Raw genomic sequence first — 16,063 nt, forward strand, 5'->3', positions numbered from 1 at the left:
AACATCCCAATATGGAATATCGACAACAAAGGACATAATGGGTGTCACGACTGATGGGGCGTCCGTCATGAAAAAAGTTGGAAGCCTCATACCAGCTGCGCATCAAGTTTGTCTCGCGCATGGCGTTCATCTAGCGGTCACAGACGTGTTGTATCAAAAATCCAATTCAACTTCGTATTCAGGTAATAATTGTAAAAAATAAATTAAATGATAAAACATAAATAAATTTTCCGTTCAATGCAGATTTTGCCGATTATAACGGGTCGGACACAGAAAATGACGACGATAATGATGATATCACCGATTTTTTCGCGATCAACAGTGAGGAAACCGATGAATGTATCATTAAGCCCGAATACTGTCTAACAATCCAAAAAGTACGAAAAACGGTGAAGCTCTTCAGAAAATCTCCGGTTAAAAACGACGAAGTTCTCCAGAAGCATGTCACCGCGGACCACGGGAAGGATATTTGTTTGCTCCTTGATTGCAAAACTAGATGGAACAGTCTTCTGGCAATGTTGCGCCGATTCTACTACCTCCGAACTTCAGTTCAAAAATCGATACTCGATCTGAAAACGAAGCACAATATAAGCTTCAGCGATCAAGAACTGACAGCGATAAAGGAATTGGTTGATGCCCTCGAACCAGTTCTGGTCGCCGTTGAACTGCTATGCCGGAAGAATTGCACTCTTTACGAAGCTGACGTCGGATTGCAATTTATGCTAGAACAGGTATCGGATCAACCATCAGAAATTTCGAAGCAGCTGCTTGAAGCCCTGATTGAAAGGATTACAGAAAGACGTTTCGTATATGCAGATTTGTTCGCATATATGAATAATCATTCTGCTCGTGGTGGTGACACAGCTAATGGTGACTTTGGCGTTCTCTATCAAACGTCACGGACTACAATGATCAAGCAGGCATTTGAGATTGTGCGTGACCTGATGAAATTTGACCAAGATGGTATTGATTCAGTAGCTGGTAAACAGCAGGAGGAAAAGCCACTGGACGATGCAGAACCTGCAGAAAATTTGAGCATCAAGGAAAAACTGGAACGACGATTGCAACAGTCAAAGGTTTTAACGTCCAGCTCCAACACAACGTCTACAAACGTATTGATGAAGACCCTCAGACAAGAGTTTTCCTACTACGACGCAGAGAACATCAGAGGCAAATACATGACGATTGTATTTGATGCTCTTCGTACTGTACGCCCAACATCAGTGGACTCTGAACGTGCCTTCTCCGCTTCTGGAAATTTCGTTAATAAGATTCGATCTAGATTAGGAGACGACACAATTAACATCCTTAGTGTCCTCAAGTATTATTTTAGCCAAAAAACTGAGTAGCAAAAACTTGCTAAATGTTTTGTTTGTTTGTTATCTAATTAGTAACAATAAAAGCCATGGAATGGATTCATTTCAAAGTATTTTGTTTACCGGTGATTTACCGGTTTTACCGGTAATGAAATTTTCATTACCGAGTAACCGGTTATTGAAATTTTGGCACGGTAATGCAATCCCTATTGATGACATTATTATATTCGGAAAAACACTAAATGAACACTTGAATAATTTGAAAACTGTACTGGAAACACTAAGAAAATCAAACTTCAAAAGACAAATCAGAATTCTTGAAAAATGAAGTAGAATTTTTGGGATTTATTGTCTCAGAACACGGCTTAAAACCAAATCCAAAAAAGGTTGAAAGCATTGAAAAATACCCAGAACCAACAAATTTGAAAGAATTAAGAGCATTTCTTGGACTATCTGGTTATTACAGACGTTTTATCGAAGATTATGCAGCAACTGCAAAACCTTTGACAAAACTTTTAAGAGGGGAAGATGGCCATCGCCAAATTCCGAAAAACCAATCTAAAGCATTTTTAATCAAATTAGATGCAGAAGCACGAGATGCTTTTCAAACTTTAAAAAGTATTTTATCCTCAAACGATGTTCTAGCTTATCCAGATTTTGAAAAACCCTTCATTCTTACCACAGATGCATCAGATAAAGCCTTAGGAGCTGTGCTTTCTCAACAATTTCCCAACGGAGAAAGACCGATAACCTTCATTTCCAGAACTCTTTCCAGAACAGAAGAAAACTACGCAACAAATGAAAAGGAGATGCTTGCAGTCGTCTGGGCATTACAAACTTTACGAAATTTCATTTACGGAGCTAAATTAAAAATTTACACTGATCATCTACCACTAACATTCACACTATCACCAAAAAATAACAACGCTAAACTAAAACGCTGGAAATCATTTTTGGAAGAGCATGATTATGGAATGCATTACAAACCTGGAAAATCCAACGTAGTAGCAGACGCGTTATCACGAATCCAAATTAACTCACTAACCCCAACCATTCATTCAGGAGAAAACGATGACACTTCATACATTCCATCTACAGAAGCACCAATCAATGTTTTTCGGAATCAATTAATTTTTCAAATCGGACAAACTCCATCGCATGAACACAACGTTCCTTTTGAAAAATTCAGTCGACACATGTTTGTCGAACCAAATTTCACTCAACAATTCTTAAAAGATACACTTAAACAATATTTAAATCCAGGAGTTGTAAATGGAATTTTAACAAATGAAAACATAATGGGTCAAATACAAGAAATATACAAAGAACAATTTAATTCTAAAATTGTCAAAGCTAGGTTTTCACAAACACAAGTAACAGATCTGAACAATGAAGAACAACAGTTAGAAGAAATAAAAAATATACATAACTTTGCTCATCGAAATGCAAAAGAAAACTCTCAACAAATCATAAAAAAGTTCTTCTTTCCAGGAATGCACAAATTAATACAAAAAGTTGTAAAAAATTGCGAATTATGTAAAACAGAAAAATACGAAAGAAACCCACAACAATTTATACCAGTAAAAACACCAATACCAAATTATCCTGGAGAAATTATCCATATTGATATATTTGTATACAACTCCAATTTTCTTTTTATATCTTCTATAGACAAATTCTCCAAATATTTAAAAATTAGACCCATAAAGTCAAAATCAATTTCTGACATAAAAGATGTATTACTACAATTATTGTTCGATTGGGATTTACCAGCTCAAATAGTCATTGATAATGAAAGTTCATTCGTTTCCAATGTTGTAGAACAACAAATCTTAAATCTAGGTATACAAGTTTTCAAAACACCAGTAAATAGATCAGAAACTAATGGTCAGATTGAAAGATGTCATTTAACTCTAAGAGAAATTGCCAGATGCATAAAAGCATTAAATCCAGATATGACAATAAATTGTTTAATTCAACAGGCAGCACATAGATACAATAATACAATGCATTCCTTTATAAAAAACACACCCAAAAATATCTACATAGGGGAAAATAGAGAAAATTTATCATTTAGCGAAATTGCAAGGATAAGAGATCAAAACAATGACAAAATTATCAAACTATTCAAAGATAAAGAAGAAAAGATCATTTCAAAAACCTATCAACAATATGAACCAAATTCCTATGCATATGAAAAAACAAATTCTCACAATAAACGCAAAAGCCGCTATAATATTATAAAAATTAAAGAAAACCACGATACATATGTCATTGACTCAAACAACAGGAAAATACATAAGGTAAATTTGAGAAAAAACATTACAGAATAAAATTACTCTCTATCTTTACAGATTTATCATTTATGCATACATTGTACATTCCAAAATACATATTCATGATCTAACCAATAATCCACTGGCAATCATACCTTTGGGAAAAGCCCAAATAAAAATAGGATATATCAGAATAATTCACCCAATAGATTTATATCAACTTGGAAACGCAGTAGTCAAAATTAACGAAGAAATACAAAACAATCCATATCCCAATCCATTGTACGAATTAATACAAATTAAAAATCACAAATTGTATGAAACATTTCTTAAAATTAAACCATTCACAAGAAGACAGAAACGATGGGACTCCATTGGCACCGTCTGGAAATGGATAGCCGGAAACCCGGATGCAGAAGACCTTCGAATCATCAACACTACTCTAAACTCCCTAATCCAACAAAACAACAAACAGGTCATGATTAATGAAGCAGTCAGCAACCGTATTCAAGATGTCACCAATATTGCAAATCAAATACTGTCATTAGAAAAACAAAGAATGAAAAACCATTCGATGGAAATTAATCAACTAATGATCCTATCCAATTTAGACTCCCTTCAGGATCAGATAGAAGTAATCGAAGAAGCAATAATAATGGCTAAACATGGTATACCGAGCAGCAAGCTCCTATCAATAAGAGACTTTACCAATATAGCCACTTTCTTAAATGAACATGATATCTACATGTCATCATTTGAGAAATCAAGTCACAAGTGCACAAGTAACCCTCAACAATTCTCACATTGCATACATACTGAAAATTCCACAATTATCCAAAAGCATTTATGAATTCAATTACATCGACTCTATTATAAAACATAACAAAAGGATACTATTAACTGAAAATTATTTCCTACACAATCAAACACACATTTTCGAAGTTAATCACCCATGTGATAAGCAAGATAACAATTATCTATGCGAAAACACATTTCTGCAAATACCATCCGAGTGTGTACAACAATTAATTCAAAGAAAACACTCAAGCTGCACATACGAAAAAGTCTATTCAAAAGGATTAATCAAACGCATCAATGAAGCAACAATATTAATCAATGATGCCATAGCAGAAATTTCATCAAATTGCAGTAATTCTAATCAAATTATAAACGGATCATTTCTTGTCCAATTTGAAGATTGTGACATATACATCAATGATGAACTATTTTCAAGCTTGGAATCAACCATACCAGGAACACCATACCACCCTACCATTGGCTTAATAGCATGGGCAACGGAAACAGTCGATGACCCTCCTGTGGAATACCTGCAAAATTTAACACTCGAGCACCGTGAGAAATTAGAAACTATCAACCTGCAAAACAATTCCTTATCCTGGAAAATAAATTTATTCGGATCATTAAGTGGAATATCAATTGTATCAATTTTAGCCGCACTTGGAATTTTTTGGAACAAAATTCTAATATGATAGAATGAAGACAGACCCCTCCTCTCTTCTCCTCTTAAAGAGGAGTGTCTATTCACCATAGAAACGTTTCGTGCTCCCTAAAATCTTCACATGCCAGATTTGGTTCCGTTTGCTTGATTAGTTCTCGAGTTATGCAGAAATTTGTGTTTCATTATATGGCAGCCCCCTTTAGAGAGGCGGGTGGAGTGTCTAACCAGCATAGAACCATTTACTGCGCCCTCAAACCTTCACATGCCAAATTTCGTTTCATTTGCTTGATTAATTATCGAGTAATGCAGAAATTTGTGTTTCATTTGTATGGCAGCCCCCCCTTAGAGAGGGGGATGGAGTGTCTAACTACCATAGAAACATTGATTGCACCCTAAGACCTCCATATGTCTAACTTGGTTTCATTTGCTTGATTAATTCTCGAGAAATGCAGAAATTTGTGTTACATTTGTATGGCAGCCCCTCCTAAGAGAAGGTGGCGGAGTATTTAACCACCATAAACTCATTTATTGCACCCTAAAACCTCCAGATGCTTAATAATAATCCCCCTTAGAGAAGGGGAGGGGTCTTAAACTATCTTGAAAACTTTCCCCGGCTCCAAAAACCCCTACATACCAATTTTCATGTCGATCGGTTCAGTAGTAAGATGGTTGAATAAGAACATGTTAGATGGTTGAGCTCTAGGCTAGAACTACTTTATTTTGGCATTGCTCCATATTTTATATCCAGCGAGAACTTGACTAATCTACCCGTTGACAACACTTTCAACTACCCTGCTTTAAATCATTACCCTCGTTCAATGACTACCCGCTCGACAACACGTGCTCTGTGTTGATGGTTTTGAAGGTTAAGCCTGGTTTCGCTTATAACTTATATATATATATTTTCATCAAATATCAAAAATATATATATATATATATACGAACGAACTCGGAATGTGCGATACACTATTTCATGATACTTTAATTGTGGCTAATTAAATGCTTGTTTTGTACGTGGAAACGGGAGTCAGAACTCGTCAGAAGACTCTCCGTCGGAGCGTGTGGATTTAAAGGGTGTGTCACATCAAATTGCATCACGGAAAAAATGCTGTAGAAATTTAATTTTTAGGAATTATATCTTCAGCTTTCGCTTATAATCAGATAAGAGTGTATAGATCACGTTGGCCATGCTTCACTGTCAATTTTACGTAAATTTGGAAAAATGTCGTCGAACGAAAAAGAGCGTCGTGAATTAATCCTGTGCACTCATTTCGAGAATCCGGAGTTGTCACATCGGGACATCAGTAAGATGCTGGGAATCGTCCAATCCACGGTCAGCAGAGTACTAAAACGATACTTCGAGAACCTAACCATCGACCGAAAGGTGAAGAACGGCAAAAATAGATGCTCCGTCAGTGAAAAAGATCACAAGCGCGTAGTTAAGCAGTTTAGACGTGATCCGAGAAGTTCGGTCCGGGATGTTCATCCAGCGGACCAAGCAGCGGGAGGGCCTGCGTACATACAAGGTTCAGAAGGCTCCTAACCGCGACGAAAGGCAAAACATGGTGGGGAAGACGCGAGCCCGGAAGCTGTACACCGAAATGCTGATGAAGCCGCATTGCCTGGTAATGGACGACGAAACCTACGTCAAAGCGGACTTTCGTCAGCTACCGGGCCTGTTGTTCTTCTCCGCAGAGGACAAATTCAGCGTTCCGGAGGAGATTCGCAAGCAGAAACTATCCAAGTTTGCCAAAAAGTACATGGTGTGGTAAGCGATCTGCTCTTGCGGAAAGCGGAGCGCCCCCTTCGTGATGACCGGCACGGTAAACGGGCAGGTTTACCTTAAGGAGTGCCTACAGAAGCGCTTACTACCACTATTGAAGCAGCACGAGGGCCCGACCATCTTCTGGCCGGATCTCGCTTCGTGCCACTATTCAAAGGACGTGTTGGAGTGGTACGAAGCCAACGGGGTCACCTTCGTGCCAAAGGAAATGAACCCGCCCAACGCGCCGGAGCTTCGCCCAATAGAGAAATATTGGGCGATTATGAAGCAGGCCCTCCGGAAGAACCCAAAAGTTGTCAAATCGGAGGCGGACTTCAAGAGAAAATGGATTTCTGTTCAAAAAAACTACAACCTGACGTTGTACAGAACCTTATGGACGGGGTAAAGAGGAAGGTGCGAGCATACGGGCTTGGGCTCGAAGTATGAATAAAAAGAAAATGCCAAAAGTTGTTTAATAGTTTTTATTTTACTGTCTAAAATTTTCAAAAGGATCGGTCTACTGGGCGAATTTCTACAGCGTTTTTTCCGTGATGCAATTTGATGTGACACACCCTTTAGATCGATCTCGTGCATGTCGTTGACTGCATTTTATATTGGCGAATAGGGTGGAACAATCGGACTGGAGTTGAAAAGACACAACTAATAGTTTGAACATCTGTATTTAACGGTTGTAGATTTCAAGGTGTTGGAGAAAATTACTTTAAAAGCAATGGTTGCTTCGACTTGAAGTTACTTGCTGCGTTTCTACTCACAACATTTTCTACAACGGGAATAGTGTGATGGAACAATATCTCGACAGAGAGCTGAACGGAGGTGACATGAATCATTGAGGGTAAGAAATTTTGAATCAAACTAAGAAAATGTATTGCGATGTTATTAGTTATTCAAAAAATATTTTCAATTTATTTTATTTTCAGTTCGGTATAACTACATTTAATATTCAGTTTTTCGGGATATTTGTACATGTTTCTGGTGAAAAATAAATGATAATGTATACAAGGTTCGGTTTCATCTCACAGATTTATTCAAATTTTACTGATTAGTTGTACTTACGTCCGATCAAATCTACACATTGTGTAAAATACACATGCCAGAGCGTTCAAGGTATCGGAGTAAAATCTTCGTTACCAAAGGCGCCGGTCATGATGACGTCGATCCAGATCCGAGTCGCGGCACTAGTGGCCGCCTGTAAATTGTATATTCTTTTCTTGGTTTTCACAACAAACGTACAATCGGGACGATCTGACTTTGATGTATTTAAATGATCCAAATATACTTCCTCAATGGCCTGCAAACGCGTACATCAAAAAGAGTTAAAAGAATCAACATTTCACACTATGAATCATGTATTTTTTTATGATATTTTATCTAGTCAAAAGCACAGAGGAAAAATATTTTTTAAGCTAAGCAATCAAAAGTTTAGATTTCTGGTTTGATACATTTGTATCTATTGAGGTGGATTCGATGGATCAATAAGGATAACTTTCAAGTCGATAATGAAGGATATGACTTACATGGAAGTAAGCACCACCTCTGGCTCTTTTCTCACTTTTATCAGCATAGTAGACAAAAGCTTGCTGAACACGATCCAAGACAAACCATCTTTTGGACCAACCTTTGAAGGTTGCTCCTAACTTGTGTAAATACCTGGAAGAAAAAGAATAGACATTTTTTTTAAAAGTGCCAAATTTCTATCAGTAATTGAATGTGTTTGCCAAGTTTGAATGTTGACGTCTGTAAAGGGTGTGTCACATCAAATTGCATCACGGAAAAAACGCTGTAGAAATTCGTCCAGTAGACCGATCCTTTTGAAAATTTTAGACAGTAAAATAAAAACTATTAAAAAACTTTTGGCATTTTCTTTTCATTCATACTTCGAGCCCAAGCTCGTATGCTCGCACCTTCCTCTTTACCCCGTTCATAAGGTTCTGTACAACGTCAGGTTGTAGTTTTTTTGAACAGAAATCCATTTTTTCTTGAAGTCCGCCTCCGATTTGACAACTTTTGGGTTCTTCCTGGGCCTGCTTCATAATCGCTCAATATTTCTCTATTGGGCGAAGCTCCGGCGCGTTGGGCGGGTTCATTTCCTTTGGCACGAAGGTGACCCCGTTGGCTTCGTACCACTCCAACACGTCCTTTGAATAGTGGTACGAAGCGAGATCCGGCCAGAAGATGGTTGGGCCCTCATGCTGCTTCAATAGTGGTAGTAAACGCTTCTGTAGGCATGCCTTAAGGTAAACCTGCCCGTTTATCGTGCCGGTCATCACGAAGGGGGCGCTCCGCTTTCCGCAAGAGCAGATCGCTTGCCACACCATGTACTTTTTGGCAAACTTGGATAGTTTCTGCTTGCGAATCTCCTCCGGAACGCTGAATTTGTCCTCTGCGGAGAAGAACAACAGGTCCGGCAGCTGACGAAAGTCCGCTTTGACGTAGGTTTCGTCATCCATTACCAGGCAATGGGGCTTCGTCAGCATTTCGGTGTACAGCTTCCGGGTTCGCGTCTTCCCCACCATGTTTTGCCTTTCGTCGCGGTTAGGAGCCTTCTGAACCTTGTATGTACGCAGGCCCTCCCGCTGCTTGGTCCGCTGGACGAATGAACTTGACAAATTCAGCTTATTGGCGACATCCCGGACCGAACTTCTCGGATCACGTCCAAACTGCTTAACTACGCGCTTGTGATCTTTTTCACTGACGGAGCATCCATTTTTGCCGTTCTTCACCTTCCGGTCGATGGTTAGGTTCTCGAAGTATCGTTTTAGTACTCTGCTGACCGTGGATTGGACGATTCCCAGCATCTTATCGATGTCCCGATGTGACAACTCCGGATTCTCGAAATGAGTGCGCAGGATTAATTCACGACGCTCTTTTTCGTTCGACGACATTTTTCCAAATTTACGAAAAATTGACAGTGAAGCATGGCCAACGTGATCTATATACTCTTATCTGATTATAAGCGAAAGCTGAAGATATAATTCCTAAAAAATAAATTTCTACAGCGTTTTTTCCGTGATGCAATTTGATGTGACACACCCTTTAATTTCAATAGTCGTTTCGAGAGAACAAACTGCACATTTGAAACTTATTCCACAAAGATCCCCAAAGATGACTAAAGAGTGTACCGTTTAAAACACGCACACACTCAAATTGATCCTACTTTGGATCCGTTGGATAAAATTAATTGAAATTTTGCGTAGACATAGTTTAATCTGTATTTTTAACACTCTGTGTGTTGATTTCATCAGGTGCGCAAGTTTTCTAAATGGCGACGAAAGAACAGTGCGTGCCCGAAAAAGTTTTGCACGAGTACTTCGAGAATATCGTACCATCAGAAAAAAAAAAGTTGGGAATCGCGAATTCCATGTTGTCTGGTTACATAAAACAGTTCGAAGAGAATGTCTGAATGTCGATCGGAGGCGAAGACCCGAAAAAAGCGTCAAGTCAACGAGAGCGATAACAAACGCGTGGTTGGGGCCAATACTGAGAGCAATACTTTCGCGTGGAATATCAAAACTCGAGCTGAACTACGTACGTTTAAGGTTCAGAAGTCCCACAATCATGACGAGAAACATTTGTACGACCAGAAGATAACTTCTGCGTAATGGATGACGATACATATGTGAAGGCGAACTTCATCCAGATTCCAGGAAACCTGTATGTATGATTGCCAAGGATAAGTTAGATGTTCTCCGTCAGGTTATTTTCGCTCGTGGACTTAACTCTCGTTGGTTCAATAGGTTATGGGCCCAGTGAGCGCAACGCGAGAGGGAATAATTAAATCGCAGTTGTGAGAAATCCAAAGCTGGAGCCGGTGACAGAAGCTTGGATGTAACTCAATGTGTAACAAAATCTCTGTTCTGCGGAAATTTTTTTCATTGTGTTTGGCGGAGAGTGGAAACATGGCTGATCACTCAATGGAAATGGCTGAACTGACACATCGGCTGATGGCGATGGGCGAAGACGTTTCGGAACACTGGTGGCCATCGTTTTGTCTAGTCTTCCGTCAAGTTACGATATTTTGATTACAACGTTGGAAAACGAGACCGTAGCAGATCTGAAACTGGATTATGTGAAAGGGAAGCTGCTCGATGATTGGAGAAGAAGATGTGAAAACAAACCGATGGACAAAGTACTGAAAGTGTTTGCTGGTGGTGGCAACAGTAACAGAAGAAGGTTTGTCATTTTTGTAAAGTGGAAGGACATTTTTGAAGGGCAGTCTCAAAGCAGAGAAGAAAACGAAAGAAAAGGAAATGCCAGTGAAACGGAAAATTCAAAGAACGAAGATTTGGGCGTGTGTTTTTTGTCGATCGCAGAAAAGTGTTTCGTGAGTGCAACGAAGGAATCAACCGACCGGAGCTGATACCTAGATTCCGACAGCACGAAGCAAATGACGGGTGACGCTAACAACATAACATATATATCGTTGCTTGCGTATAGCAATGGGGTGTTTGCATTCGACACATACGATGAGTCTCGAAGTCTTGGCAGGAGTACCCCCGCTTACTCTTCGATTCACAGAATTATCCTACAGATTTCTCATCCGTTGCAAGATCATGAATCCATTGGTGATTGATAACTTCGAAAATCTACTCCAACTGACTCCTCAGTCATGTTTTATGTCTTTGTACCATGATTTCCTTACCCATGAAGTGCACCCTTCGCCGGGCATCTCCAACCAAGTTTGCTTCCCATACTTTTGCAATTCCTCTGTCAATTTTGATCTGTCCATGCAGATCTGATAAAATGTTCTTTACTGACGGTTCATTCATAAACGGGTCCACTGGCTTCGGCATATTCAATGAAAATTCCAGTGCCTCTTTCAAACTCAAAGATCCTTGTTCCGTGTATGTCGCTGAACTGGGTGCGATATACTACGCACTAGGGATCATTGAAACATTGCCCATCGACCATTATTTTATTTTTTCAGACAGTCTCAGCTCAATAGAGGCAATCCGTTCAATGAAAGTTGATAAACGCTCATCTTATTTCCTAACAAGAATAAGACATCTATTGAGTGTTTTGGTCGAAAAATTATTCAAGATTACCTTAGCATGGGTTCCCTCTCATTGCTCGATTCCGGGGAATGAGAAAGCGGACTCGCTAGCTAAGGTGGGCGCTTTAGAAGGCACACTTTTTGAAAGGCAAATTGCTTATAACGAATTTTTTCACATTCCTCGTCAGGACACACTCGTTAGTTAGCAGCGCATGTAGAGTGAAGATGAGTTCGGTCGTTGGTTACACACGATTATCCCTAAGGTTTCGACGAGTGCATGGTTCAAGGGATTGAATGTAGGTCGTGATTTCATTCGCGTGATATCTCGGCTTATGTCCAATCACTACAACCTAAACGCGCATCTCTATCGCATTGGGCTCGCAGCAAACAATCTTTGTGATTGTGGCGATGGCTACCACGACATCGAGCATATTCTCTGGTCGTGTATCCGGTTCCATGCTGCTCGCCTTCAGCTCTCTAGAGCACTGAGAGCAAAAGGCAGACAATCGGAGATCCCCGTCCGGTATATCTTAGGTAGCCGTGATCCTAATCTTCTGCTTCATATATACCTGTTCCTCAGAAACGCCGTTGTCAACGTTTAATGATGTTTCCTTCGTTGTGTCCCTGTTTCATATCCCTCCTATCCGATCTATAAACTTTAACTTAGTCGCGGCAATACATACACACACTCTTTACAGATACACGGGCCAAAGGTTGTGCAGTCCACTGATCATTCAACAAGAGCCAAAGGTTGTACCGCTCATGACAACTCTACACGAGCTGATGTTTGCGCCGGCTAGTGACCATTCTATCCTGGATTCCACGAGTCGAGAAGACGCACCACGCTAGATATGGGATACAGACTAGGGGGCGTTGCTGATCCCAATAGGAAGTATCCCGTGTCGGGCACAGGTTCTGTACCTGCATTGGAGACAGCAACATCACAATTACGAAAACACTTGTAATACTAACCTCGAGCCAACCGCGAGTAATCGGTTACATATTACTAACATAGTTATAAGGCAAACATTGTCGAAATATTGAACTCCCGGCCCCGTCAGGTTGACGCCATATGAGCCTTAATAAAAATATATATTTTGGATAAAAAAAAATAAAAAAACATAACTGAAATGGCTGACTCCAACGAGAGCGTGTGCTCAGCGGACCGAAAACGGATTTCAGCGAAAGGTGTACCAGTTGGTACCGGTATGCTAGCGGCGATTGGCGGAAACGGTAAATCAAAAGTGATTACAATTAAAGACGTATTGTTTACGATAGTGCACTTCAAGCTCAAAAGAAACGTGTACCGGCTACCACTTTCCGACGTCGTCCTCCATCACTTTGGTGGGACAGGGAGTATTCAAAGGTCTACCTTGAAAAATCATCCGCTTTCAAAAAATTCAGGAAAACTGGATTAGTGGAATGGTTTCGAAAGTACCAAGCTTTAGAAGCCAAACTAAAAGGTCTGATTAAAGCAAAAAAGCGTGGATATTGGCGGAAATTCGTCAATGGTTTGTCAAGGGAGTACTCTTTGGAATACGGCTAGGAGAATGCGTGGCTGGAACCATACCAATGAAAGTGAGGAATACTCTGACCGTTGGATTTTCAAATTTGCAAGGAAGGTTTGTCCCGATTCTATTCCTGCACAAAGCGTCGTACGCGATATTCCGCTCCAATGCGATTATGAGAATTTTTCGATGGTAGAATTCTCAATTGCCCTCCTCTCATGTAACAATTCAGCTCCGGGGTCGGACAAGATTAAATTCAACTTGTTGAAGAATCTTCCCGACTTGGCAAAACAGCGTTTGCTGAACTTGTTCAACAAGTTTCTGGAGCTGAATATTGTCCCGCATGACTGGAGACAAGTGAGAGTGATAGCTATACGAAAACCCAACAAGCCGGCTTGCGATCACAACTCGTATAGGCCGATTGCAATGTTATCCTGTATTTGTAAATTGTTAGAGAAAATGATTCTACTTCGTTTGGACAAGTGGGTCGAAACGAACAATTTTCTGTCAAATACGCAGTTTGGCTTCCGCCGAGGTAAAGGGACGAATGATTGTCTCGCGCTGCTATCTTCTGAAATCCAAATCGCATTTGCTCGCAAAGAACAAATGGCTTCCGTTTTCCTCGATATCAAAGGGCCATTTGATTCAGTTTTCATGGAAATTCTCTCAGAGAAGCTTCATAATCGTGGATTTTCACCAATTCTGAATAATTTCCTGTACAATTTACTGTCAGAAAAGCATATGAATTTCTCTCATGGTAACTCAAAATCTTCTCGTTACAGCTTTATGGGCCTACCGCAAGGCTCCTGCCTAAGCCCCCTCTTGTACAGTTTTTACGTCAATGATATGGATGATTGTCTAACTAGAGACTGCACGCTGAGACAACTTGCAGACGATGGAGTTATTTCCATCACGGGTACTAATCCCGTCACTCTGCAAAGGTCGTTGCAAGATACCATGAACAATCTGTTCACGTGGGCCCTCAAGTTGGGTATCGAATTCTCTACGGAGAAAACTGAAATGGTCGTTTTTTCTAGGAAGCACGAACCCGCCCAATTCCAGCTTTACTTATCCGGCAAAACGATCCAACACTCTATGTTTTTCAAATACCTGGGTGTATATTTTGATTCTAAATGTACCTGGGGGAGACACATTGCGTATTTGAAACAGAAATGCCAGCAAAGAATCAATTTTCTCCAAACAATAACCGGAACATGGTGGGGTGCCCATCCAGGAGACCTCATTCAGTTGTACAAAACAACGATATTGTCAGTGTTAGAATATGGCAGTTTTTGCTTCCGATCAGCTGCCAGGATTCATATTCTCAAGCTGGAGAGGATACAATATCGTTGCTTGCGTATAGCCATGGGGTGTTTGCATTCGACACATACGATGAGTCTCGAAGTTTTAGCAGGAGTACCCCCGCTTACCCTTCGGTTCACAGAATTATCCTACAGATTTCTCATCCGTTGCAAGATCATGAATCCATTGGTGATTGATAACTTCGAAAATCTACTACAACTGACTCATCAGTCAAGTTTTATGTCTTTATACCATGAGTACCTTACCCACGACGTGCACCCTTCACCAGGCATCTCCAACCAAGTTAGCTTCCCATACTTTTGCAATTCCTCTGTCATTTTTGATCTGTCCATGCGACAAAAAATCCATGGAATACCAGATCACCTACGCTCCAATGTTATTCCGTCGATATTTTCGGAAAAATATGGGAAAGTTGGATCTGATAAAATGTTCTTTACTGATGGTTCATTCATAAACGGGTCCACTGGCTTCGGCATCTTCAATGAAAATTCCAGTGCCTCTTTCAAACTCAAAGATCCTTGTTCCGTGTATGTCGCAGAAATGGGTGCGATATACTATGCTCTAGGGATCATTGAAACATTGCCCATCGACCATTATTTTATTTTTTCAGATTATTCCTGAGGTTTCGACGAAAGCTTGGTTTAAGGGATTGAATGTAGGTCGTGATTTCATTCGCGTGATATCTCGGCTTATGTCCAATCACTACAACCTAAACGCGCATCTCTATCGCATTGGGCTCGCAGCAAACAATCTTTGTGATTGTGGCGATGGCTACCACGACATCGAGCATGTTGTCTGGTCGTGTATCCGGTTCCATGCTGCTCGCTCTCAGCTCTCTAGAGCACTGAGAGCACAAGGCAGACAATCGGATATCCCCGTCCGGGATATCTTAGGTAGCCGTGATCCTGATCTTCTGCTTCATCTATACCTGTTCCTCAGCGTTTCGTCTCGTTCAAAATTGGAATTGACGAAAAATATCGGGAAGTGGCTCTATGTGCTGACACGTGGCCTGATGGAGTATACTTTCGTGAATTCATCGACTATCAAGATCGGAAAACTCAGTCGGGGTTCTCCAAAACGCCCCGTCTGAAGTAGAAAAGCAGATTGGACGAGGAGAACGAGGAGAATATGTACCCAGCGAGTCACATCAGCAGCAATCATCAAAGTTTGTACAACCGGGATGCAATAAACAATGTACCATGGGAGCTCTCAACTACTCCGACCCAGTCGTGCCACACGCCGGACTTCATCCACCTCGGATTGACCCTTGCCGTTCAAGTCATCCCGGTCCTGTGGTCGGATGTTGGGGGAGAGTCTCCCAACCTGACTCTTCAGGCAAGTATGCATTTTATGATCGCTCGTATCTGCCTGACTTCGTTCAAATTTCCAGCCAATTTATATGGACTGA

The 16,063-nt window shown here is 40.4% G+C and overlaps 1 protein-coding gene across 4 annotated transcripts in view; it reads right to left on the reverse strand.

Moving 5' to 3' along the window:
- LOC129763034 (pleckstrin homology-like domain family B member 1) overlaps positions 1–16,063 on the reverse strand; it is a 162,330-nt gene that overhangs the window by 34,941 nt on the left and 111,326 nt on the right. For 3 of the 4 annotated variants that reach the window (XM_055761750.1, XM_055761751.1, XM_055761753.1), the window contains 2 exons: positions 8,349–8,481; positions 7,836–8,122 (listed from right to left, as the gene is read on the reverse strand). In XM_055761750.1, the coding sequence (XP_055617725.1) occupies positions 7,934–8,122; positions 8,349–8,481 (322 nt within the window). In that variant the 3' untranslated portion in view covers positions 7,836–7,933. Of the gene's footprint in view, positions 1–7,835; positions 8,123–8,348; positions 8,482–16,063 lie in introns of those variants that run through there. The other variant, XM_055761749.1, reaches the window with a different exon arrangement.

This window comes from Toxorhynchites rutilus, chromosome 1, assembly GCF_029784135.1.
Source record: "Toxorhynchites rutilus septentrionalis strain SRP chromosome 1, ASM2978413v1, whole genome shotgun sequence".
In the NCBI taxonomy this organism is placed as follows: Eukaryota; Metazoa; Arthropoda; class Insecta; order Diptera; family Culicidae; genus Toxorhynchites; species Toxorhynchites rutilus.